The 26,904-nt window shown below is 39.2% G+C and overlaps 2 protein-coding genes across 8 annotated transcripts in view; one reads left to right on the top strand and one right to left on the bottom strand.

The window, feature by feature from the left end:
* Positions 1 to 2,904: 2,904 nt before the first annotated feature.
* Positions 2,905 to 26,904, bottom strand: part of LOC132379594 (clarin-3) — a 129,397-nt gene continuing 105,397 nt past the window's right edge. The window contains exons 2-4 of one of the 2 annotated variants that reach the window (XM_059947694.1): positions 12,458 to 12,604; positions 5,620 to 5,802; positions 2,905 to 3,840 (exon numbers count right to left, since the gene is read on the bottom strand). In XM_059947694.1, the coding sequence (XP_059803677.1) occupies positions 3,563 to 3,840; positions 5,620 to 5,802; positions 12,458 to 12,539 (543 nt within the window). In that variant the 5' untranslated portion in view covers positions 12,540 to 12,604 and the 3' untranslated portion in view covers positions 2,905 to 3,562. Of the gene's footprint in view, positions 3,841 to 5,619; positions 5,803 to 12,457; positions 12,823 to 26,904 lie in introns of those variants that run through there. The other variant, XM_059947693.1, reaches the window with a different exon arrangement.
* ptprea (protein tyrosine phosphatase receptor type Ea) overlaps positions 25,974 to 26,904 on the top strand; it is a 299,961-nt gene continuing 299,030 nt past the window's right edge. For 2 of the 6 annotated variants that reach the window (XM_059947680.1, XM_059947681.1), the window contains exon 1: positions 25,974 to 26,318. The gene's annotated coding sequence lies outside the window, so the exon portion shown is untranslated. The remainder of the gene's footprint in view (positions 26,319 to 26,904) is intronic. The other 4 variants (XM_059947688.1, XM_059947685.1, XM_059947687.1 and 1 more) reach the window with 3 other exon arrangements.

Here is a 26,904-nt window from a genome sequence, read left to right as displayed (position 1 = left end):
CCTCAGCTTTAAACCTAGGAAGATGATTTTAGAAACTGCTACATCAATGAGCCTGTTCAAAGAATAAGTCCACGTGAATGCTTTACTTAACTATTTAATTACTTGTTAATGTCTTAACTTAAGTTATTCATCCTTTTGTATTTTACTTGTTTTACTTTTGTTAATTAGTTCATATGATTACCTGAGATTTCTATAAATAGTAAACGTGTTTTCTGATTGATGATCTGTCAAAGGATATTCAGGGGATGGGTGTGGGGGTTTCAGATCACTGTCCAGTTCCAGCTCCAAACCATTAGGTATAACTGGTCAGTTCTTTCAAGCCTTAGGTGGAAATCCTGACTGCTGGCTAGGTCAACTGCAGATCTGCAAGAAATTCTTGTTTCAGGACTAGAATATGATAAAAAAAATTAATGTATAGAAGTAATTTCCATATGAGGCTATGTCTGAAATACCTTTCTTTTTATTCTCTTCTTGAAGAGACAAGATATTCATTTATAGTGTATTTTTTGCAGTTTCGTGATACCTGAGATGACTTAAAAGCTAACGTACTTTTGAACTGAAGACTGAATAACAAAGCAGGAAATGCACGAGTCAATTTGCACACAGTAATCTCCCCAAATCGGTAATGTAATAATTACCTAAAGTTATATTTTAGTGACTTCCAGATACATGAAGGTATTGCCCCGATCTTCCTCAAGCAACACGATATTCTATTTGAATTCTTATCTTAAATTGTCACTCATAACTATTGCTATTTATTATATTATCCTCTGCATTACCATCTTACCTGTTATCTCAAAAGATATTGCATGCCATTCTGACAGCTGAAGAAGCAATCAAGAATTAAGGACAATATTCATGAACATGAATTGACAATTGTGAATAAATTGACCATAAGACCATACAACATAGGAGCAGTATTAGGCCATTAGTCCCATCAAGTCTGCTCCACAATTCTATCATGGCTGATTTATTTTCCCTCTCATCCCCATTCTCCTGCCTTTTCTCCATAACTTATGATGCCCTTACCAGTCAAGAACCTATCAAACTCCACTCTAAATAACTTGGCCCCAATAGCCACCTGTGACAATGAATTGCACAGATTCACCACCCTATTGCTAAAGAAATTCCTCCTCTTCTTGGTGATGAAACATCCTTCTATTCTGAGTTTGTGCCCTTTGGTCCTAGACTCTCCTACAATTGAAAATATCCTCTCCTTGTCATTCTATCGAGGTCTTTCAATATTTAGTAGATTTCAATAGATTAGCTGCTTCCTTCTAAATTCCAGTGAATACATCAAACACTCTTCGTATTTTAACCTTTTCATTCTTGAGGTGACCCACTGCTGGACCTACCCTAATGCCAGTGCATCTTTTCTTCGATACAGTGGTCAAAATTGCTCACAATATTCCAAATGTAGTATGATCCATGCCTTATAAAGTCTCAGCATTATATCGTTGCTTTTATATTCTAGTCCTCCGGAAAAGAATGCTAACATTACATTTGCAGTCCCTACTACCTGCAAGTTAACTTTCAGGGAATCCTGCACTAGGGCACGCAGGACCCTTTGCCCCTCCGATTTTTGAATTTGTTCCCCATTTAGAAACTAGTCTACCCATTTCTTCTACCAATACACATTGCTACTTCTTTTCCTTTTCTGGTTATCTGCAAACTCCCTGCTTTGTCAAAACAGCTTACCCCTCCAGCTATCTTTACTTCACCTGCAAGCCTGACCTAAAAGGAACATCAATTCCATCATCCAGATGATTAACAGGTTATAGGAGAAGTAGTCTGAATTGTGCTGGTGGGATCTTGGTTTAGTCTGTCATCCAAGAGATTTGTATTTAACAGTGCATCAGTGTTAGTGCTAATGTGGAATTAATTTTATGTAACTTGCTTAGTATAACTTTTAAATATACAGTATATACTAAACAGCCCATCTGCACTGGAAAATTAATTTGCCATTATTCATCTTGGTGTGCCATGTCATTTTGGCATATTTTAAAAACTCGCTTGAACTTCATTAAAATATGCAGTGATTAATGCTTACTATCTTATAATAAAAAGGCTTCCAAAATAAGTTTAATGCCTCATTGCAGGGCCTTATAAACATCTTGTTTAAATTGCATTACTGTTCACTTATGCTTAGCAAGGCAGTATTGATTTATCATTAAAAACTGGCATTTTAATATTTTGTTTAGCATTTGATGTTTCAACTTCCTGTTGTGTAGCTAGAAAGAGAGAATAGTAATGCAAAACAAAAGAACGTTACAGCAAAATTTTACAGGTACTGTCTTATACAATTCTGGTGCTCTTCAAAGTAAGCAAGTACATCTTGCTAGATTTCCCCATTCTAAACAGAATTTAATAGCATCTACACTGTTCACATCCTCCAAGTGGACCACAACCTTGTCGTGGTTTGGAGGCTTGTGTGCCTCAATGACCTGGAGAGCTATGCTGGCTGGAGTCAGGACTTTATGTTTTGGCTCTTGGCAGGATCACCCATGTCAAACAGGTCAAAGGGTGGAGGCCAGACTAAGAGTGGTCCACCGGTCCTCCAGGTTCAGGGGTTCAGCTCAGGGCTAAGAATCCTGACTGGTCAAACAAAATCGCTATGGAAACAGCAATGAAGAATCATCTACATCTGCGTGCAACTGTCTTCCTGACTCTCCACCCGTGACTTGCTTGACCAAGAGTGAGCCAAGAGGAAGTTGCTGACACATCGAAGGAAGCCATGAACGCTGCCAGAGATGGCGGACCTTTATTGCTGTCCTAAAGCCAGCAGTGTAACAGGCAAAGAAGAACACTGTTCACATGTCATCTGAACTTTTCAATGAGCAGAAGTTGCTCATAATCTTCATTATCATCAGTACAATCATTTGTACATGTTATTTGTGGTATTGTGTATTATTTTGGGTAGTTCTTATTGAGTTTGAAGTTGTGCTTATAGTCAGTAGAGAATTAGTATCTTTAATTAACAAACAGAATTGTTTATTGTGATCAATTACTGACCTTTATTCAAGAAAACATTTTTTGGTTGACTTAGAGTAATTCAATAGGCAGCATATGTTGTCCAGAGAATAATAACAATACATTAATAAATATAAAACAATCACAAGGGCAAGTATTGTGTTTCAACCTTACTCCATGCACATACCCATTCCAGGAAAGTGAAGAAGCTGGGCTAATGAATTGAGCCCATACAGTGATCACAGGTATAGTAGTAATAGAAGACATGGAAAATCAGTCTCCACAAATCTTGACATCACGGCCGGCATAGCTTATATTCACTGCCTCAGCTTCAAAAGTCAGAAGTTACCCGCAAAAATAAGGTCATATTTAGTATAATATTTTGAAGGATATTTCACTCCAATGTGATTATTGTTGTGACAGTGGAGAGTGGCACCCTACACCACATTGTGTTGCATTTAGACAAAGTGTTGAAATGAAATGAAGGAATAACATAATCTCTAACAATCACACAGTCCATACCACAACAAATTACTTGTCACTTCTATAATCTTTATTACACAGTAGCTTCTGATTTCTCCGTCCACACAAGCTAATACATCAAAACATCATTGGTTGCATTTTCTGCTGGCCTTTTTTGTTCTCTTTCTATGTCAAAATTTGCATGTTGATATGCATAGGTAATTCCAACTGTGGTAACACAAAGTACCATTGAGAGCAAGATAAGCCAAAATGGGTAGCCATAACTATCCGAATTAGACTTGAATTTAATCAGGCTCTCTTTAACGGAATTTGTTACCAATATCATTGATAATTTGTTCGCTGCTGTATTTGCTGCAAACAGAACCATCGCCAAAAATGTTGAAACACCTAAAAGAGATAAACTTCCTCTTAGTATCTTATATGTAAAAGGCTGCTTATTTCAGAATGTTAACAGTGCTATTAATCTATAAAGCAAAACCTTATATTTTATTAGACACTATGATATTTTGAAAGCAAGTGCACTTTACATTCTTAGATTTCTCTTCCTTGTTTATATATCTTGTGAGCTAGAGATTCCAACCAACTTTAGATATTATCTCAGATTTACCTGTCATGGATGAAGGGTGACCCAGATGAAATATGCCCACAAAAATTAAATTTTCTCTATACCATGGATTTTCTTCTCTGACCTGAATTTGGCTCAAGCACCTTCTTCAATATATAGGTAAATAAATAGTAAAATTATCCAGAAAGCCCAGCATCCAAATTGAAAAGAGCACCCTGGAAACACTAAATTTACTTAACATTTTAAGAATTTTAGAAACATTTGCAAAATAAACTCAAGAGATTAAGTTAGGTGTCCATGACATAAAACAAAGAGAAAACAAAAGAGAATGTTGTAAACACTCAGAAGGTCAGGCAGCATCTGTGGAAAAAGACTTGAAATGTTAACTCTGTTGTAGCCCGAAACATTTAAGTTTGTTTCCATTTTCTCAGATGCCATCTAACCTGTTGAGTGTTTGTGGATAATCATGATTGTGCCTGGAAATTTTTCCTAATAAAAGGTGATTTTACCAAAGTTGAAAAGAAGGATGTTTTTTAAGTGAATGGAATCAACCACAAATTGATTTAAATGGGCAGACGGCCATGAAGGGTGGTTGCAAGAAAGTGACCCAACTTCTGCACATTTATTTAGGGTGTTAATTATGAAATGTGTAGTGATGTAAAAAAAATCTAAATTGCCAACCTCTGAGCACGTGAGTGCTTACCTGAGGCGTGCACCCAAAAATCTTGGGTGAAGAGTGAATAAATCCTCCCTCAGTGTTATTTTAGCAGGAATATCTATAGGCAACTTATTTCTTAACAAAATGGGTTGTGGTGAATGAAAACAATCCTGAGTTGAGTGATGCTGAGATACATCCTGGGATGCACTGGGACACATCATCTGTGGTGTAACATGGGTCTTAGGGTGTTTTGGGTCTTTCAACGTCAGACACTCACCCAGGCAACCCAGCCAGGGTTGACCAGGCTCTGGCTTGTGTCCCAGTAACATTGGTCCATGGGTCACACCACTTGGTACATAGCCATCTGGAGGTTCGCTTAGCACCCTCTGCGATGGTCCTGAAGACTCTTTGTAGTACCCATAATGGCAAGGAGAGAGTAGGTTCTGCACAGTGAGCAGTCACCAAAACCTCTACACCTCTCCTTTATAAGCTCACATCATGTCCTCCACTCCTGCTCTGGCACTGTTTTGCCACCTCCTGGTATTTGACTTTCTTACACTCAAACACATCTTCAATCCGGTCCTCCCAAGTAACTCTCAGTTCTACCAAGACCACGTTCTTCAATGTTGGTCACTAATGCTTCCAGATAAGCTTTCTTAGATCATTTCTGAACAATGTATGTTTTATTACAAAAATTATATCCCTTTGAATGTTTGAATAGCACAAATAAAACAAATTATATGAAACTGCTCTGGTAATTGTACTATTTTATTACAATTTCAAGAATAAACACAATAAGAATATGTTACACTGACCTGATGAATTGTTAAAATTGAAATAAAGTAGCTGAATAATTTACTTTTAGTAATTAAAGAAAAAGTAATGTCATTTACTACATTTCTACCATTCATTCAAATGCTGACATTTATTCATTTTTACTTACCACTAATGGAGCTGCATACATAAATACTAATAGGTCCACAGATGTTTTCATATGGATTGCTGACACTGTTGTAAAAGGACACTATGGCACTTAGCAGTGCAAACAACAGTCCAAAAACAAGGAATAGTATAACTAGGATGTGGATAATTCTTGCAGTTCCTGCATTTTGAAGGCAATCCAAAACTAAAAGGAGAAAAATACACAATAGGAGTTAGGATTTGATCATAAAACTTTAAATCAGAAATTAAATCAAAAATATTGAGAAGTTGGAGGACAAGAATGATTTAAATTAACAGAGTAGGGAAGACAAGGAGTGAACAAAGGAAATGTGTGGTTAACATGTAAATCAAAGTTGTCAAGATAACAATTACTAGTAGTTGAAAGAAGAGAAGAGAAGAGAAAGACAACACATTGAAATAAGAATGTACAGCCACATTTGTGAAAAAAAGGGTCATTGCTTAAAATTATTAAAGTTATTATGAAGTCTTGAAGGTTCCAATGTACCATGTACACACACAAAAGATGAGATGCTTGAGCCTACTCTGAGCATCAGAGAAACAATGTAGAAAGTCAACAGAAGAGTCAGGGTTTATTTTGTGATATGCAAAATCCATGCAACTAATCACATATGTTCTATAATTTTCAATAATTCCTCTGAACAACTTCATTAGAAAGTGTTGAAAGAGGACGATGCATAATTTATAGCTTCTAATAATCTGTATTGGAATATTGACGTACTGTGCCCCGTGGCTTTTAGGTAAATATCATTTTGTGAGCTTGGTTTATTTAGTTTGCTCTTAATGATAATAAAATAAAATGAATTAGATCAGTTAATTCTGTCTGGGATTTGGAAACACATTTTGTGATATATGTATCTTACTGCTCTGCTCCATGACGAAAATCCAAACCAGATAAAGGCAAGTTTAATTCATCCTTTAGGAATAGAAATCAAAAAGTGTTTCTGCTGAAGTGACATTACTTGTTTCAACATTTCTACTCTGGTAACCTATACTAATCTACTCCTATTCAACACTGTTCACTAAGGACCAACTTCAATTTTGATACAGACAATGATGACATACTGGCTTTAAAAAGCAAACACGAGGAAATTTGCAGATGCTGGAAATTCAAGCAACACACGCAAATTGCTGGTGGAACACAACAGGCCAGGCAGCATCTATAGGGAGAAGCACTGTTGACGTTTCAGGCTGAGACCCTTCGTCAGTACCCATTGAATTGCATAGCAAACACTACCTTGAAAAGGCCTGACAGTGCTCCTTCTTTTAAGCAAGTGGTCCATGGGCCCCAAGTTGGGTACCCCTTCTCTAGACCATTTCCTCACTGAGGAACATCAGGCCATTGTTTCCCACGAGTCACTGATTTACATTCTACTAGAGAACTTCCTTCTTTGGCCTCCAGCCTCATGGCCTCACAATCTTCTTGTCTCTCCTCCCAATATCCACCAGCAGGATTGATCTAGTAGACCTATGCTTTCAGCCTGTCCTTGTCTCACAGATGTCATTTCTTCTTGCCATTTTTAGTCCTTCTCCACTCATCCTCTCCTCCTTTTTCCCATGGGGTCTATGAAACATTCTGCTTCCTCCGTTACTTTAACAGCTTCAAATCCTGGACCCGGCTTGCTCGTGTTTACCATGAGCGTATAATCCCCCTTCACCTCTTCTCTGCACCAAGATTGGCAAGGTCCTTTGCTCTTTTCTTGAACAACCATCCAAGAAAATCCTTCCACTTCAATTCTCTTTTGCAGACAAACTTGTTTTTAAATTGAAGAATGTCTCCTCTTATTTGACTCACAAATGCATCTCAGGCATGCCTGTCTCTTTGTGGGACATATGAAATATCCCTTGGTTCTGTCTTGCTGAATTTATACCCCTAATTGCTTTATCCAGTACATTCATTATATCAAACATGTCAAACTCATACATGGAGCTATGATGTTTCATTATTTTTGCTGGCAGTTTCAACCCAGCTAATTTCTCATGATCTACCATTGACTCCTTGCCTATTCTGAATTTCTCTATCTGTATTCCATTGGATGGGCTGGTGTCCATTATCAATTAAATGGTCGGTGGTCACTTTATTGGGGACACCTGCATATCTGCTCACAAATATCTAATCAGCCAATCATGTGGCAGGAACTCAATGCACAAAAGCATGCAGACATGGTCAAGAGGTGCAGTTGTTGTTCAGACTAAACATCAGAATGGTGAAGATCAGAGTGACTTCGATCAAGGACTAATTGTTGGTGCTAGACATGGTGATTTGAGTTACTCAGAAACTGCTGATATCCTTGGAATTTCACACACAACAGTTTCTAGAGTTTATAGAGAATGATGTGAAAAATGAAAACATGTAGTGAGTGGCATTTCGGTGGGTGAAAATGCCTTGTTCATGACAGAGGTCAGAGGAGAATGGCCCAACTGTTTCAAGCTGACAGGAAGGAAACAATAACCCAAGTAACCACGAGTTACAACAGAGGTGTGCATAAGAGCACCTCTGAGTGCACAGTGCATCAAGTCTTAAAGTTGATGAGCTACAGCAGCAGAAGTCCACAAACATATGCTCAGTAAGGCACTGAGTGTAAGCCCATGGATTCCCATTTGTATCTCATTTTGCTTTCTCTCACTCTGTTTCGATCCCTTCTTCCAATATTTCCCTCTCTGTCATAACAGTTCTGAAAATGCCATCCTCCACACACCCAATACTGATGCATTTCTGCTTCACTACCAATACATTTCTCTTCTGTTAAAGACTAGTTTCCTCTCCTTCACACAGCTCTCAAATGTCTCCGAACCTTCTCCCTCACTTCTCTCTCTCCTCCCACCTAAAACGTTATCCTTACCTTCTTTCCCACCATCCTTTGCATTCAATGGATCATCCTTCAAAACTTCAGATACCTGCTGCATGATGACACCATCAGATTTACCTTGACTTCCCCTTTCAGCATCCACAAGAGACTGTTGACTTTGGAGCACTTTGACTCACTCTATCAACTCCATCTTCTCTTCTTATTATAACTGCCCTTTTACCCCCTTCCTTCTTGACATTTATAGCTCCAAGTAAAGCTTCCAGTTGCTTGTCAGTTTGGTTCTTCATCCCATGTCCATTTTGAGCTCTCTGCCTTTGGCTTCCATGATCAACAAGGAATTTAACAATCTCACATAATGAGCTATTCTAGTCTTCTATCTCACATTTCCATGCTTTCCCTCGTATTACTCCTTTGGTAATTTCATTAATCTCTTATTTACATCAAGGAAATTGTAAACTAAAAGGAGTATATCTAGTAGAACAGATGAAATCAAAGCTTTAATTAACATTAGGGTCTGTGATATTGGGTAGAGATTAGAAACTGAAGGGGTATGATATCTTTACTGAATGTGTATTACAGACCTTCCAATAGTCAACAGGAGATAGAGGAAAAGCAATGTAGTCAGCTATAAGTGGTGGTGGCATCCGTCGGTCTCGAGAGACCATGGATCTGTGCCTGGAGTTTCCAGGGCGCAGGACTGGGCAGGGTTGTATGGGAGTCCAGTAGTTGCCCAAGCTGCAGGCCTTCCCCTCTCCACGCCACCGATGTTGTCCAAGGGAAGGGCACTAGGACCCATGCAGCTTGGCACCGGTGACGTCGCAGAGCAATGTGTTGTTAAGTGCCTTGCTCAGGGACACAAACACGCTGCCTCAGCTGAGGCTTGAACCAGTGACCTTCAGGTTACTAGTCTGATGCCTTGCCCACTAGGCCACGTGCCAACAAACAGTTATGAGAGAGATATAATAAAAGAAGTTATTTTACAGTGAATTGCAATTTCCCCAATATTAATTGGGACTGCCTTACCATTAAAAGCTCAGAGGGTGACGGATTCTTGAGGGGTGTCCGGAAGAGCTTCTTGAAATAGGATGCAGATAAATCAATGACGGGAAAAAGCACCACTGGATCTTACTTAGAGGAAAGTTGCTGGTCAAATTGAAAGAATGCCAGTGGGAGATCATTTTGTAAATAGTGACTATAGTTTTAAATTGGTTATGGAAAAAAGATGGAGATGGTAACTAAGTAACAAAGTTCTTAACTTAGGGAAAGAAAACTCCATGACCTCAGGGGAGGACTTGACAATGATAAATTGGCAGCCTCTGCTTGCAGGGGAAGCCTGAATCTACACAGTGGAAAGCACTATGTGAGAGATTAATCGACACTTAGGAAGTGCCTCGATGAACATTTGAATTGCTCAGACAGAGAAGACTATGGGCCAAGTTAAGGGTGATGGAATAGTTCTTTGCAGACCTTCGAGCCACTCTGCCCAGTAACTTCCCTCCACCCCCCCCCCCCCCCGCACCCTTCCGCACCACCCGATTTAATCTTAGTTTAATCATGGGGCAATTTACAACTTACAATGATCAACTAACTTTGGACTGTGGGAGGAAACCAGAGCACCCGGAGAAAACCCACACGGTCACAGGAAGAATGTGCAAACTCCTTACAGGCAGCTGTGAGAATTGAACCTGGACTACTGTAACTGTAAAGCGTAGTGCTAATCATTATACAATCATGTTATAATTCAATGATTCTATAATCTCCCCAGGCTTTTAATTATTCACAGGCCATTTTAATCTTCTTTCAACTGGTTCCACCACCACAGAAGTTGATCAATCTCTCTTGTCCTCTACCTTATAACCAACTTTTCTTTGTAGACCACCTATCCCAACTTCCTCTGCACTTTAAATCCCTTTTTTATCTTCATTTCTTCCCAGTTTTGCTGAAAGGTCATTGACATAAAATGTTAACTTTTTCTTTTCTTCACAGATGCTGCCTGACCTACTGAGTATTTTGAATAATCATGTTTTATTACAAAACAAGAGAATTTGTATACAGTAGGACAAAAGTTAATTGTAACTAGATTTTAATTAAATTAGCAACACAGTAGGCCAGGCAGCATCTATAGGAAGTCTAGCATCTACAGATTTCTTCATGTTTAATTGAATTAGTATTTGAGGCCAATGCAGTAGGTAATAAGGAAAGAGGAAGTGACGTGTAATACTTTATTGTGGTAATACAATCTAGCTATATGATCAAATAAAATCTTACTGCTAATCTAGCTAAGAGGATGATCATGATGATTTGTAAAGGTTTGTTCAGTTACCAAAATCAAATTTTGGAGAAAAATTGGACAGAAAGACTTACATCTTTTCTGAGAGACAAAATGATACATTTACTTTCCTTGCATTGGCAACATAGTGATGGAGTTGAACTCCGAATTTTCCCAAGTATGGTGAACTACATATACCTGTCTGGACACGCCCCCCCCCCCGCCCCCCGCTGACTGCTCCTGTGGCTCCTCTCACTGACCGTGGCTCCTCCCATGGACCCCGGTATAAAGGCGATTGGAGACACCGCCCCAGCCTCAGTCTCCAGGATGTAGTGTGGTGGTCAATTGCTGCTTGTTCTTTCTTCCAGCCAATAAAAGCCTATATCTCACCTCACGTCTCGGAGAGTTATTGATGGTGCATCACCAAGTGAGTGCAACTGGCTCTCCCAGCTATGTGGCTGGAATCTGCTGCTTGCAAAGCGCATTAGTGCACCCATTGCAACACCAGAAATGATGCATGACTGTTTAAAAGACTGAAAGAATCCCAAAAAGGTTTTGGCTGAAGCAGGAATAGGAGGAGTAGGCCATTGGGCCCATGGAGCCTGCTCCTCCATTCAATAAGATCATGTCTGATCAGGATGGACTTGTCTCCACCTTCCTTTCTATTCCCCATAACCCTTAATTCCCCCACTGAAGCATAAAATGTAACATTCTTCCAGTCAGCTTATCGTTTAGGGAGCCTCACTACCCAGAACCCTACCACCAGCTGCACCCTGCAATTCTAACCACCCTGGCATGTCACCATCCTCTCTTTTGACCGCTACCTTCCATATACCAAGCTTACCAACACTTTCCACAGGTGGTCCTTGTACAAGTAAAATGTGAAGCGGGAAGATGGGCTTCAATCCCTTACCAACATCTATAAAGGAGGTATACAAAATTATGAAGGGTATGGGAAGGGTTAATGTAAGCAGGCTTTTTCCACTAAGGCTGGGTGAAAGTCTGAACTGGAGGTCATAAGTTAAGGGTGAAACATGAAATGATTAAGGGGAAATTGGGAGGGAGCTTCTTCACTCAGAGGATGGTGAGTGTGTGGAAATAGCTGCCAGAGGAAGCGATGGATTTCAACATTTAAGAGAAGTTTGGATAAGTACATGAATAGGAAAGGTATGGAGGGCTAAGCTCCGGGTGCAGGTCAATGGGACTAAGCAGAGTAACAGCTCAGCACAGATTAGATGGGCCTAAGAGCTTGTTTCTGTGCTGTAGTTCTCTATGACTCTAAAAGTAGGAAAACAGTTTCTGAACTTAGTCTATTTTCAAGCTATTTTTATTACTGTAAAAATGATACCGCTCTGCAAAAATGCTTGATGCATTTGCAGAAGTGTAGAAAGTATCAGTATCAGTAAACAAGCAATATTTATAGAATTGTTTGTTAAAAAGGATAGATAGATTGAAAAACAAATAAGCAACTTGTAGTAGATTAGATTTGAATGTCTAAAAACAGTTATTAACAGACTTTACATATTTTCATCAACCTTGATAAATGCTATGAAGGAGAAAAATGTAGGCCCAAGGGGAAGAAATCAAGGGAGTGGAACTAATTGGAGAGTTTTGTTGAAGAACCAGCACAAACACAAGTGCAAGTGTCCTCTTTCTGTATACTTTATGATCTTCTCTTCATAGAATATGAATATTTAAGTTCTCATGTAAATCTCAACACTACTGTAAAGAAAAAGATTTACCTTTAATAGTCCCGTCATCAACAAGGATCGGACAACCAGCTTTGGTACGTGAACCACCAAACAGCCCATATTTAAGTTTCATTTCTCCAAAGGTGGCACCAGTTTTGTTTTGGCAGTCCACAACAGCGTCCACCCATGAATTTATTCCTAGTATTGCAGATATTAACATGCAAGTTACCAGACCGACAGAAAATCCAGCCATAAACATGAACATTTTCCTTCGCGATGGCATTTTCCTCAGCTACTCTTTCCCTCCGTTATATAAGAGACAACATTAAAAGGAAAACAAAACAAATTTAAATGTTCCTATTTCAATTTTTGGCAAAAATAGTTAGCCTGTGGTTACCACGTCCAGCTAGGTACTGAATTTAACTGGAAGTGCTAAATAAATGAACTTTGGATCAACAGTAACAGCAATAAAGTGTTATGACGCCTGAACCTTGCCCATGAGCAAACTATTTTACTTGATAATACTAAAACACAGATAACAGATGCTTGGCAACTGCTCTCATCATTTCATGTTATGTACCTTTTCCAAATTTTTATTGCTCCTGGATGAAAAGACAATTCTAATTTGGTATACCAATCTTTTCCCACTCACATTAAATTCTTTCAATTCAGATGAGCAATAACCATCATGGAATCTTACTAAATGCATCATTTAAATGATTCAATAAATCTTTAGTGGTTTCTTTATAGACTTGACTATGCTGTTAATTGTTAGGGATACCTATATAGTTTTTCACATGCTATTGATATCCCAGCGCAGGGAATGATATGTAAGGGCTGTTGTAATTATGTTGTCATATTTTCCTCTAGAGTTGGACATAAACCTAAACTAACTGCATAGATGGAAGCCCCCACCCCCCCAGACTCTTTCAGCTGAATGTAATAAATGTAGGCATTCACTGTTTTGATGAAGGGTCCCCCAACTGAACTACTAACTGATTTTCTTTCAACAGATGCTTCCTTACCTGCTAAGTTTTTTCTGGCACTTCCCGTTATTATTTCAGATTTCCAATGCCTGCAATTCATTTTTCTTTGATTTTCATTCACAGTCTAGTTTTTAGTTTATCATTTTGGTAATATAAAAATGACTTGCAATTTGATATTAATAGATCAGTTCATTTCTTTGCTTAACTAGGCCTACGTTGCAACCATGAAAGATTAATGGAATCATTTAGATGTTACACTGGGAAGATTCAGTGATGTTTATTGCTTGAACTGCATTGAAGCAATTTAAGGTGAACTGGAAAAGCCCTGGTATTCAAAATTGGAATTATCTATGCGTCAAGGACCTTTCTAGTTCATTGCTGATATGAATTTAGCCAACACTGTGGTAAGTACTTACACTTTTCTGCACTCCTGATCATTTAAACAATTATTCATAGCTAACTGCTGTGTTTTGGTGTTTTACTACAATATGGCATTACAAGAGATGTATGAAACCTCTGTGGAGTCTCATATTGAATGGGGTGAAAATAGTTAGTCTTGTATTTCATGATGGGACAAACTATAATCTTGATTACTATGAAGCTTTGCAGTGAATGTTTATTATTTTATAATTTTATAGTGTACAGAAAATGAGCTTTCCAGCCAGCTACTGATCTGCCTATTTATATTAATCCCACTTGTATGCATAGGTTCCATGTTCTTCCCTTCCCTGCTCATTTAAGAACCTGTAAAGATCTCTCTTAAGTATTGTCCCAAGGAAAGGACTCAGCCCAAAATATCAGTTGTTTGTTCATTTCCATGGATGCTGCCTGACCGGCTGAGTTCATCCAGCATTTTGTGCATGTTGTCTTAAATATTATATTTGATCTTCTCTAACACCCTCCTCTGGCAGCTCATTCCAGATACAATTACACTTTTTGTGAGGCATTTACCCTTCAGATTCCCTTTACATCTCCTCTTTCTCTCCTCAAATCTATACCTTCTAGTCTTAGATATTATTATCAAGAAAAACTGACACTGGCTGTCTATCCCATTTATGTGTCTCACAATTCTACATATCTCTATCACCTAATTTCTCTGCCTCTTTTTCTCCAAGGAATAGTGTCCAAGACTACCCAAACTCTCTTGATAACACAAGCCCTCCAATCCAGGCAACATCTTTGTGAATCTTTTCTGCATCTTCTCTGGCTTAATTACATTCATTCAATAGTGTGTTGACCAGAACTTCACACAATACTCCAAGTGTAGCCTAATCAGTGCTTTGTAAAACTGTAACATGACGTCATGGCTCTCACACCCAGTGCCTTGGCCAGAAGCAAGCCATATGTCTTTCTCATTACCCTGTTGTCTTGAGTCCCATTTTTAGGATAAAAACATAGAAACATAGAAAATAGGTGCAGTAGTAGGCCATTTGGCCCTTCGAGCCTGCACCGCCATTCAGTATGATCATGGCTGATCATCCAACTCAGAACCCTGTACCTGCTTTCTCTCCATACCCCCTGATCCCTTTAGCCACAAAGGCCATATCTAACTTCCTCTTAAATATAGCCAATGAACCGGCCTCAACTGTTTCCTGTGGCAGAGAATTCCACAGATTCACCACTCTCTGTGTGAAGAAGTTTTTCCTCATCTCAGTCCTAAAAGGCTTCCTCTTTATCCTTAAACTGTGACCCCTCGTTCTGGACTTCCCCAACATCAGAAACAATCTTTCTGCATCTAGCCTGTCCAATCCCTTTAGAATTTTATACATTTCAATAAGATCCCCACTCAGTCTTCTAAATTCCAGTGAGTATAAGCCTAGTCGATCCAGGCTTTCTTCATATGAAAGTCCTGCCATCCCAGGAATCAATCTGGTGAACCTTCCCTGTACTCCCTCTATGGCAACAATGTCTTTCCTCAGATTAGGGGACCAAAACTGCACACAATACTCTAGGTGCGGACTCACCAAGGCCTTGTACAATTGCAGTAGAACCTCCCTGCTCCTGTACTCAAATCCTTTTGCTATGAATGCCAACATACCATTTGCCTTTTTCACTTCCTGCTGTACCTGTATGCCCACCTTCAATGACACCCAGGTCTCGTTGCATCTCCCCTTTTCCTAATTGGCCACCATTCAGATAATAATCTGTTTTCCTGTTCTTGCAACCAAAGTGGATAACCTCACATTTATCCACATTAAATTGCATCTGCCATGAACTTGCCCACTCAGCTAACCTATCCAAGTCTCCCTACATCTTCTTAGCATCCTCCTCACAGCTAACACCTCCGCCCAGCTTTGTGTCATCCGCAAACTTTGAAATGCTGCATTTAATTCCCTTGTCTAAATCATTAATATATATTGTAAACAACTGGGGTCCCAGCACTGAGCCTTGCGGTACCCCACTAGTCACTGCCTGCCATTCTGAAAAGGTCCCGTTTATTCCCACTCTTTGCTTCCTGTCTGCCAACCAATTCTCTATCCACATCAATACCATACCCCCAATACCATGTGCTTTAAGTTTGCACACTAATCTCCTGTGTGGGACCTTGTCAAAAGCTTTTTGTAAATCTAAATATACCACATCCACTGGCTCTCCCCTATCCACTCTACTAGTTACATCTTCAAAAAATTCTATAAGATTCATCAGACATGATTTTCCTTTCACAAATCCATGCTGACTTTGTCCGATGGTTTCACCTCTTTCCAAATGTGCTGTTATCACATCTTTGATAACCGACTCTAGCATTTTCCCCACCACCGATGTCAGACTAACCAGTCTATAATTCCCCAGTTTCTCTCTCCCTCCTTTTTTAAAAAGTGGGGTTACATTAGCTACCCTCCAATCCTCAGGAACTAATCCAGAATCTAAGGAGTTTTGAAAAATTATCATTAATGCATCCACTGTTTCTTGGGCTACTTCCTTAAGCACTCTGGGACGCAGACCATCTGGCCCTGGGGATTTATCTGCCTTTAATCCCTTCAATTTACCTAACACCACTTCCCTAACATATATTTTCCTCAGTTCCTCCATTTCACTAGACCCTCGGTCCCTTACTATTTCCAGAAGATTATTTATGTCCTCCTTAGTGAAGACAGAACCAAAGTAGTTATTCAATTGTTCTGCCATGTCTTTGTTCCCTATGATCAATTCACCTGATTCTGACTGTAAAGGCCTTACATTTGTCTTGACCAATCTTTTTCTTTTCACGTATCTATAAAAGCTTTTACAGTCAGTTTTTATGTTCCCTGCCAGCTTTCTCTCATAATCTTTTTTCCCTTTCCTAATTAAGCCCTAATTAAGAATCTATGCCCTCATACCATAATCTTTTGCAAGATTCAAATTGGGTAACAAAGAAGTTAATCAAAGAAAGAGATAAATAACATTCAAAGTGAAATGAATATTGTAGTAATCTGTGTGTATCAGATGCAAGAATATTTTAAGCATTTCAGCAGATCCTGTCTGGCTGGGAACAACTGAATGACAAGATGTAATGCTACGTTATACTGTTTGTCAAGATTCAGAATAAATGTAAAAGATAATTCATATTATTGAACTGTCAGGACGCTAAAGCAGGGACCCAATCACAGACCATGGATTGTGCACACTATGATATTTACTGGGGGGGGGGGGGCAGCAACAAGTTCAGCACAAAGCTTCAGGCAAAGATCAAAAATTCCGGAGAAATCCAAAAACCAGAATTGGGAAACAGGCAGAGTCGGTATTCAGACAGAGTTCAGATTCAAATGCTGGAAAACTCACTGGCACAATCTGACAACAAACAGGTGAACACACAGGACTAAAGTACACTGAGCAATAAACAGAGAGGCAGATGATGGGTGGAGCAGAATGAGATACAAGTAGTGGTAAAACAGGTAATAATAAGAAACAGATGAGAGACGGAATACTCAGTAATACAGGGGCCGGAGTAGAGCAGGAGTGGGGACAGGAGCACATGGCAATACAAAACCACAGACTGACGGCTAGGGGGAAACACACAAAAAGACAGTTCAACTAGAGGTACTGACAAGAATTGATAGCGAGGGAAGGCTACGTGGCAATACCATCTTTTGGGAAAATTCTCATGGAATTCAAAATGTTGTCATTACAATAGTTACTGCTTGTTCTTGGAAGCCCTTCATAAAACTTGTAAGTTTGTCTTTTGTGCATTTCTGACATTTATATGCCTTTGTAAGACAAACAATGAAATCTATTTAATTAAAACCTTGCAATTCACATTCTTCAAAAGACTTGACATGCTGAATTATTGCTATTCAAGTTTGTTACCTGATCAGACATATAATGATGTCTCATTCCACTTCGCAAATGCCTACATATTATTCTACAATTGTTCCTTCAACGTGCAGCAAATCAACTAACTTTTGAATATCACTAGATTGCATGTCAGGACCACAATCCAAAGGTAGCTTTTCAATTGAGCTTTAGGGACTGACTTGGATAATGCTGGGTCTATTCAGGCCTTCTTTGCTGGAAGACTCAAGATGCTAGAGGAACTCTGCCATCAGGCAGCATTTATGGAGTAAAATGGACAGACAACATTTTGGTTGAGACCTTTCATCTGTCCAGATGAAGAGTCTCAGCTTGAAATGTCAACAGTCTATGTCTCTTCATCGATACTGCATGAGCCATTGAGTTCTTCCAGTCTCTTGTGGGTTTCACCAGAGACAGCCTGAATAATCACACCATCTTATGTGTTGCTCTGGATTTTTGTGTCTCTAGTGAAAGATGATTTCCATTTAGCCGTTGTTCTACAAACTCCTCATAAGCTGCAGCAAATCCTTGAGAACAAGAGGAATGGGCATCACAATAGTTTGGGATACCTAAAATAAAATTTCAACTTCTTTATACTTTCAATTTGAACCAGAACCATGGGTAAGACAAAACAATAAAAAAAGTCCAACAATGCCACAACAAATCTACAGACCAAAAGCAAATGGAATGATGCAAAAAAAAACCTCCCAAACCATCAGAAGTAGGAAAAAAAAATAGAGGCAGAAAAAAAAATCTCTGAACGATAGGAAATGCCTTCCGTTAACTACAGAAATGGGGAATCATTGCTCTCAATCCTCCTATATGTTTCCTCCAGTAAATGTGGGTTGGGTAAATTTGATTATACTCTAGGCCTCTGCAATTTCAGTGCATAATAAACCATCACAAGATATATGATGTTCTTTTATATTCTGAGCATATCCACTTCTAAAATTCCCCTTCAACTGTTGCTTCCTTTCAAAGGTTAAAGATATAAAATTCACATTGATTTTGGAAATTAGCAAGCGTGGATGCTTACAGTTTGTTTCGATATATAGCACATTCAAATTTGGCTCAAGTATATATAAAACTCTTTATTGCTTTTGTTCTTTATTGTCTGGACCTGGAGCAGGAAATAAAAAATTAATGCAATCACAGGTCTGGAAGATCCCCTCTTTCTCTGCTTGCAATAATATCAGGATTAAGATCACTGACTTAAATAAGATGAAATTTATTGTTTTGTAGCAGCAGTACCATAAAGTTACTATAAAGTGCAAAAGTAAATTGTGCAGAAAAAGGGAATAATGAGAAAGTCTTCATGGATTCACAGACCATTCAGAAATCTGATGGTAGAGGTGAAGCAAGCAGCTGATTATGGGTCTACAGAATAAGCACTAGTAACTCCTCCCCAATGGTAGTAATGAGAAGAGGGAATGTCCCAGATGGTAACAGTCCTCAGTGATGGATGCTATCTCTTGAAGATACTCTCAATGTAGCATTTTGTAAGTAAATTTCTGTTTCAACACATTAATTGGGACATCATTTTCAATTCAACTTTGAGGAGCTAATTAACAAAATTCACATGTATGCAATAGGAACTGACATCTGAAGCAAGAACTCTACTCCAAGCTGTGTATTCCTATTGCTGTAAGCAGTTAACACTAATTGAAACATGTATCCATCTTTGTCCTGCTCTTATTTTGCTATCCTGACTATTAACATGCTCTTTTAATCAAGTGAGAAGGACACCAGATCTGAACTGATACAATCTCACTTTGGATGCTTTATGAGAACTTCATCAGTGGTGTCCTCTCTCTGCCCAAGATAAAAGTCAGCAAATAAGTTTGAGTTTGGTAAAGATTCTATGTGAGTAATGATGGAGAGTATGTTCTTTGAAATGTCAGTGAATTTTCCTGTTGCATAGAAGAACAAAGAATGGGGCTATTGGGAGATGTGGTATGTTTCCCGCACTTAGTGTTCATTTCCGTAGCAAGTGATGGTAATGTTGAGAGACATTGCTTTGGTAAGAGTAGCCAGAGATTTCAGTTAAATGTGCTAATTTTCCCTAGTCACCATTCACTTTGGCAGGTTTAGTACGGGGTGGGAGGGGTGGTAAAATGGGAAATTAGTGTTTCAGCACCAGCAACTAAATTCAATTTACAATGTGTGGAATGAGCTGCCAGCACAAGTAGTGCATGCAAGCCTGATTTCCGTAGTTAGAGAAGTCTGGATAGGTACATGGATGGTAGCGGTATGGAGGGCTGTGGTCCCAGTGCAGATTGATAGGAGTAGGCAGTTTAAATGGCTCAGCATGTGCTAGATGGGCCAAAGGGCCTGTTTCTTTGCTGTACTCCATGATAATCCAATTTCTCAACTTTGCCAATTTTAGATAACTCACTTTTTCTTTTTCTATTAAGACTGTTAACCTGCTATCTCTCTGCTTTTCTCCCCCTTCATTTGATATATTCAGGCCACTGGGTGTGTCCTTTAGGCCCGTTTACACAATTTAAACACATTGTTCAGAATATTGCAACACAGTAACAAAGAATTTACCTGCCCCTTAATAGTCACTTTATTGACTTTTATCAGAGAAACTCTTTTTCTCTGCCAGCTGAACTAACTGCCTTTCTCAGTTCAACTGTTTCTCTTTCGACAGATGCTGTCTTACTTGCTGAGTATTTCTAACATTTTTTGTTTTGGTTTCAAATTTCCAGCATATGCAACTTTACAATCATTGCTGTTGTATTTGTTTGTGGAAAGATAGTAACTGCATTTTAACCTCATTAATAGATTGTGAAATGACGTTGACATCAGGAAGAATGCTTTATAAACACTAAGCAACACACAGATTTCCAGCTTCTGCAGATTTTCTCATCTTTGTTTATAAAAACTAATTCTTTTTCCTCTTCATCGTTGATCAATTAAAATACATCACCAGATCTGTGATCGTTTTTGTTTCATTTTCGATAATTGGCTCATCTTTTAAGTGGGGCATGTGCTGAACTTTGGTCATCAAGTTGCAGATGGGTGTGGTATTGCAGAGCAACTATTAACATTGCTTCAGAGTTTTCTATATGACTGCATTAATTCCACAAGCAAGCATGAAAGAAAATTCACTGAAGTACAAACTATTTTGTCAGTTTTCAAGTAAAACATGTAAAATTGAGCAGAAAATATGTAAATCTTAAGAGTATTTTTAAATCTGTGCTGAAAGATTATGTTTAGTGAAATCATCTGTTACAGATTTAATATTTCAACTAATACCATCACATCCCACCCACTCCCTTTGTGAAATCTATCTTCAGCAAATGTGCCCAGGATATCCAATTGTTTGGAATCTCTGTTAAACTGAGTCCTCGGACAGTGATCTGTAGCCAAATGAGTCTGTGGTAAGGAAGGCAAATGCAAAATTAGCATTCATTTTGAGACGACTCTAATATAAAAGCAAGGGTGTAATGTTGAAGCTTTATAAAGCACTGATGAGGCTTCTCTTCCAATATTGTGTGCAGTTCTGTGCCCCTTATCTAAGGAAAGATGAGCTGTCATTGGATAGGCAAATAGTGAAAGACCTAGATGGAGTGGGCATTGAGAGGATGTTTCTTATATTGGTGGAGTCTAGGGCCAGAGGGCACAGCCTCAGAGTTAAAGAACATCCATTTAGAACAGAGATAGGGAGGGATTTCACCAAGAGAAGGCGGTGAATCTGTGGAATTCATTGCTACAGATAGCTATGAAGGCCAAGTCATAGGGAATACTTAAAGTAGATGTCGATAGGTCCTTGAGTAGTAAGGTTGTCAAAGGTTACGAGTTTGAGGAGGATAATCAATGAGCCATTATGGAATGGTGGAGCGGACCCCAATGGCCTAATTCTGCTCTTATGTTTTATAGTCTTATGGTCCTAAATAAAGTAAAGCTCCACATACTTTGATTCAATACTTGAGGACACTGCAAGTGAAAAAAGTGGGAATAAGAGCTGTTTAAAAACAGCACAATATCAACCTAGCACAGCCTATTAATTCAACAAACATGGAGGAAAATCACAGAGTCATATTTAACATAAGTGAGAAGCAGCAGACTTGGAAGACACTGAATTTGGCACACATATATTGTTTTAACTGAACCATTGTTAATTGAATGACCTTTCAAAATAATTAACAACAAATTGTAGAATGCCCTTAAAAGGATATATTGAAAACATTGACTTAAGTAGTTTAAAGACAACAGTCAAGAAAATTAATACAAGGGGGAAATCCATTGAGATAATGTCACACCTCACACAGGGATGGGATTGGAGGGTAAATTGGAAAGACTTTTGTTTTTAATTAAGATTTGCTAATTTTAATTCATGTTATCAATGAACAAGTAAATCAAAATAGACAAGTTATGTCAATGCAGGCTTCCTGGGAACCTGCAAGCACACAGTTATATTCACCTTGATGATATTTACAGGAAATATCTGGCCTTAATCACTGTGATTCTTAAGAGGACAAGGAAAAGGACTGCGGGGAAGCCAACCAAAATGCAGGTTCAATGCTATGGTTATAGAGTATCCGGCAGATGGGGTTTGGGAAGAGAAAGAACAGAACAGTACACTAAAACTGTGATCCTCTAACTAAATTCTCAGGTGCGTGGGCTTGGAAGTGAGGCCATATGAATATGAGACCTGAGATCACTATTGTTCACAACTTGTATTAATGATCCAGACTCTGGAACAAGAAATCCAAATTCAATATTTGCATATGATACCAAAGCGAGCGAGCTGGCAAAAATGAGACCTGCCACAATTTGCACAATTGTGCAACTGTACAGGACCGTGCTGTAGCAGGCAAATATATCCCAACATGGACAAAAGCAGATCACAATTTCCTTTTAAAATAAGAATCAAAATGCAATAGAACAACGAAGTGTGTAAAAAAAGAAAAACACATAAAATACAGTTGCACTGCAGGTTAATATTGCCATGATGAAGAATTATTTATTTACAGAGGGATGGAATTGAACCATATGCTGTTCTTTACCTTAAGCCTTGATTAGGCCATTTTTGGAGTACTATGTACAGTCCCAGCTGTTATATTAGAGAAGAAAAAAGCTATATTGGTACTAAAGAAGGTGTTATGAATATTTCCAGTTCTTTCAGAACTGTAAGTTTTAGGATAAGATATGCCGGGCAGTTTTGTATTTTGAAAGAGAAAACTGAAAGGTTAGCTAATTAAAATTATCTAATTACCTCTTCAAAAGAACTAAATGAGTTTTGGACACAGAAAATCCTTTCACTTGTGTGAAGGACAGAACTAGAGACCATCAGTCTAAAGATTGTCACCCAGAAATCAAACACAGGATCAATCAGACAAAAGTGTGGTGAAAATGCAGAGAGACGAAGGAGAACAGTAGCAATTAATTTAAAGGTGAGTTTAAATATATAAAGGAACAGAGAATAAAGGTTAATTCTGATAAAAGCTGGATAACTCCCATAAGGATGGGTTTGGCTGAATGACTAGATTCAGTACTCTACATTTCTTAATTCCATACTATTTCCCAAATTATTTTTCTCCTTGCTTTGTTATTATCCTCTTCCCAATTGAAAATTAATATCCGTATTTAGCTCTGATATTGCATTGGAAACAAATTCTTTGCAATGTAGAGATGGAGGATAAGCCCAATAAATATAAACAGGCAACCTGCAATTCTTCTCTGTTAATGCTGGAGCTATCCAAGCTGGTTTCTTGTTTTAGACTTTCATATTATAACCCAAATGCCTGAACATTGAATTTTCCAATTTCAGGTAACCTGCATCCTCTCTGTTTCTTTCTCTCACCTCATGATCTATCCAGGCCCTTTTACACCTTCCCTACTTTCCAGTCTATCTCACAGGCCATTGATAGCCAATTTCCATCCCCTCCCCTTCTGGATTTAGTTTTAGAGAAAGATCTTGTTTAATGGAAGCAATACCACTGGGAGAATAGATCTGTCATGGTAATCATAATCACAGAAGGCATAACAATAATAATGCTTGAAAAATCAAACGATCTTTTTTTTCATATTAAAGAAAAGAAAGATGATTATGGAAATAATAGGGTACAATAGAGATCAAAATCATACACTCAGTGGCCACTTTATTAGGTATACCTGATTGATAATGCAAATAACAAATCAGCCAATCAAGTGGCTAAATGCAAAAAAGCATGCAGACAAAGTCAAGAAGTTCTGTTGTTGTTCAGACAAAACACCAGAATGGGGAGAAGTGTGATCTAAGTGACTTTGACTGTGGAATGATTGTTGGTGCCAGATGGGGTGGTTTGAGTATCTCAGTAAGTACTGATCCCTCGGAATTTTCACGCAAAACAGTTTATGGAGAATAGTGCGAGAAGTGAAAAAAACATCCAGTGAAAGGCAATAATGTCTTTTTAATGAGAGAGGTCAGAGGAGAATGGCCAGACTGATTCAAGCTGACAGGAAGGTAACAGTAATTCAAATACAGTAACCACTTATTACAACAGTGGTGTGCAGAAGAGCATTGCTCAATGCACAACATATCAATCCTGGAAAAGGATGCACTACAGCATCAGAAACCATGAAAATGAACTCAGCAGCCACAATATTGAGTACAGGAGGCGCCTAAAAAAGTGGCCTCAGTGTGCAGAGGGAGAGTACATGGGCAGAAGTTTTAATTAATACTTTGCAGTTATCTTTACTAAAGATCTGGATTAGATCCATGTTGTACTTACTGAGGAATTCTGTCATGTAATGGAGTTTAGAACAGGAAACTGGTATTAAGGGGTTACTGATCGCCTATTACCCCCCCCCCCCCCGTCTCCCCCCTCCCCCTTTTCCTCACTATACTGGCTTTCTTTTCTCTCCACTCTTCATCCTGATGCAGGATCTTGATATGAAACATCAACAACTACCTCCCCACCCCCAAATGCTGCCAAACCCGTTCAATTCCTCCGGCAGATTGTTTGATGCTCCAGGTCTCCGGCATTTCCTGTGTCTCCCTCTGACAATTTTTGTTTGAACATCCCTGGTTACAGGATTAGTGATGGAGGATTAGAGGCCCACTCATAAAAACAGCAGCAAAGGATAAAGCAAATGGTTCACTGTAACCTTGATCATAGGCAGATTACTGGAAACACTTCTGAGGGACAATACAACTCTTTATTTCAAAAAGCATACATCTCATAGATGGTATGGTTTTATGGGATGTGTATGTCTGACTAATTGAATTTTGTTGAGGAGTTAATGGGTAGAGGGAGTCAGATTTAGTCTACTGTGATATCAGGGTGGCTTTTGACAAGGTCTCATGTGGCAAGCTGGTCATAAAAAATTGTTGCATGAGATTCCAGGGCATATGGAAAAGCAATGTTGCCTCAGTGGCAGGATGCAAAAGGTTGACAAGTATTTACATGGCAGGCAATTGTTACCAATGGGTTCTACAGAGAGAGTATTGAATCTCTTTACTAATTTAAATGTAGTGGGTTTGATAGTGAAGTTCACAATGACTGTGATTCCAGGGCCACAGTAAACATTGGAAAAGCTAATACTGAGTTCATTACTCAGGGTGCAAAAAGTCCTAGACCTGAAATGCCATCTCTGTCCTTCTCTGTGCCACAGATGTTGCTTGACTGCTGAATATTTTCAGTATTTTCTGTTTTCTTCCTCAGAAATGAACAATCAACCACTTCATTCATTGGCTGTTACTGACATTTGTGTAGGCAGCAGAATCTTGCAACAAAGACTGCTGCAGTCCACCAGCAAACAGCAGATAGAAATAAAGGGCACTTACAGTCATAAGAGTTATAAAGCAGTGAAAGAGGCCATTCAGCCCAACTTGTCTATGCTGATCAAGATGTTTAATTTATCTATGCTTGGACCAAATCTTTCTAAATCTTTCCCAACCTGTCCAAATGTCTTTTAACTTTGGTGAAGTATTAGTATCCAACTTGAAAAAAAAACTGTGGACTTCTAAAATGCAAATAAAACCATTTTAAAAGTTATTGAATTTATTAATGTTACATATAATAAGTACTCTAACCTATTCTTGAGCAAAAATAAAACAAATTAATGGAGAAACTCAACGGGTTAAGCTGCCTCTGTATAGGGGACAGTCCAGATGAAGGGTCTCAGCACAAAACATTAATTGTCCATTTTCCTTTATAGATGATGCCTGACCCATTGAGTTCCACCAGCTGTTTGCCCTTTTCTCCACCCAGATTCTAGCACCTGCAGTCTTCTGAGCCCCCACCATTCTGTTTACTTTTCCCATATTCTCAGCAACTCGTCGCGGCAAATTCAGCGTCTCTTTTAAGCAGCAGGGGTGATTTGGAGTGGCGAGTTAATCTCCTAATCCACACTTTTAGGGGAGATGCGGGAGGAGACCGGAGAAAACAAGTCGAGCACTTGGACTCCACACTGGCCAGGTCACAGAAGTTGTGAGGTCAGCGTGCCCTCCCTGTTCCTCGCCAGAACCCCGAAGGTGTCGATTCAGGGGCGGCATTGTGCGAGCGGTAATTCCCACTCTCCGCAGCAGGCGGCTGTCTGAGCGTAAATTTGAAGGAAAATTGAAGCAGCAATGCGAGTGGGCAGCTTCCCTGTTTACCAGCAGTTCGTTCAGGGAAGTGGAGCTGCTGTCAGCCGCGCGGGCGAAGCGCACACGCTTCCTATCGGTGAGTTCCCCCGATTCTGTGCAAACCCCTTTTTTTCGCGAGGACAGATTAATCCGGATCTACCTGGGCCAGACACTGGAGAGTTACACTGGGAAATAAACAGGCAACGCCGGTGTTAGGGGAGAGGAGCGGCAGGGTCTAACCCGGCGCACTGAAGTACCGAGGTCTGGTCCGGGTTAATGAGGGCTGTGGTCCGGGTTATCAATGATTGTGGAGTATTGGGTCTGGCCCAGTTCAGATGAGGAAATACCCGCCGAGTGTCAGCTCTGGCTCAGTCTACCGGGATCCAATGGAAACCGTAAACTCAAGTGCGGGGTTTCTAGACTAGGGGTGAAAGTAATTTAAATTTCTGAACGACCGACAGGATCGTGTCACTAACATTGTGTTTTTTTTTTAAAAACCAATTCGCAGTGAACGAGTCGGCCAGTTTTATTTCACCAGGTGAAGGACCGGCTGGCAATCTCTTCCCACCCCCCCGCAGATCCGCGGAGTTCCCTAGCAGTTTATTGCTCCGGATTCCTGCATCTACTGTCTCTTGTGTCTGCCGCTTGCTCGGGACGGCAATTGGTACGGCGAACCTGGCGTA

This window comes from Hypanus sabinus, chromosome 22 (assembly GCF_030144855.1).
Source record: "Hypanus sabinus isolate sHypSab1 chromosome 22, sHypSab1.hap1, whole genome shotgun sequence".
In the NCBI taxonomy this organism is placed as follows: domain Eukaryota; kingdom Metazoa; phylum Chordata; class Chondrichthyes; order Myliobatiformes; family Dasyatidae; genus Hypanus; species Hypanus sabinus.
The sequence above is the reverse complement of the archived record's forward strand: the minus strand, read 5'-3'. Positions and strand labels throughout refer to the sequence as shown.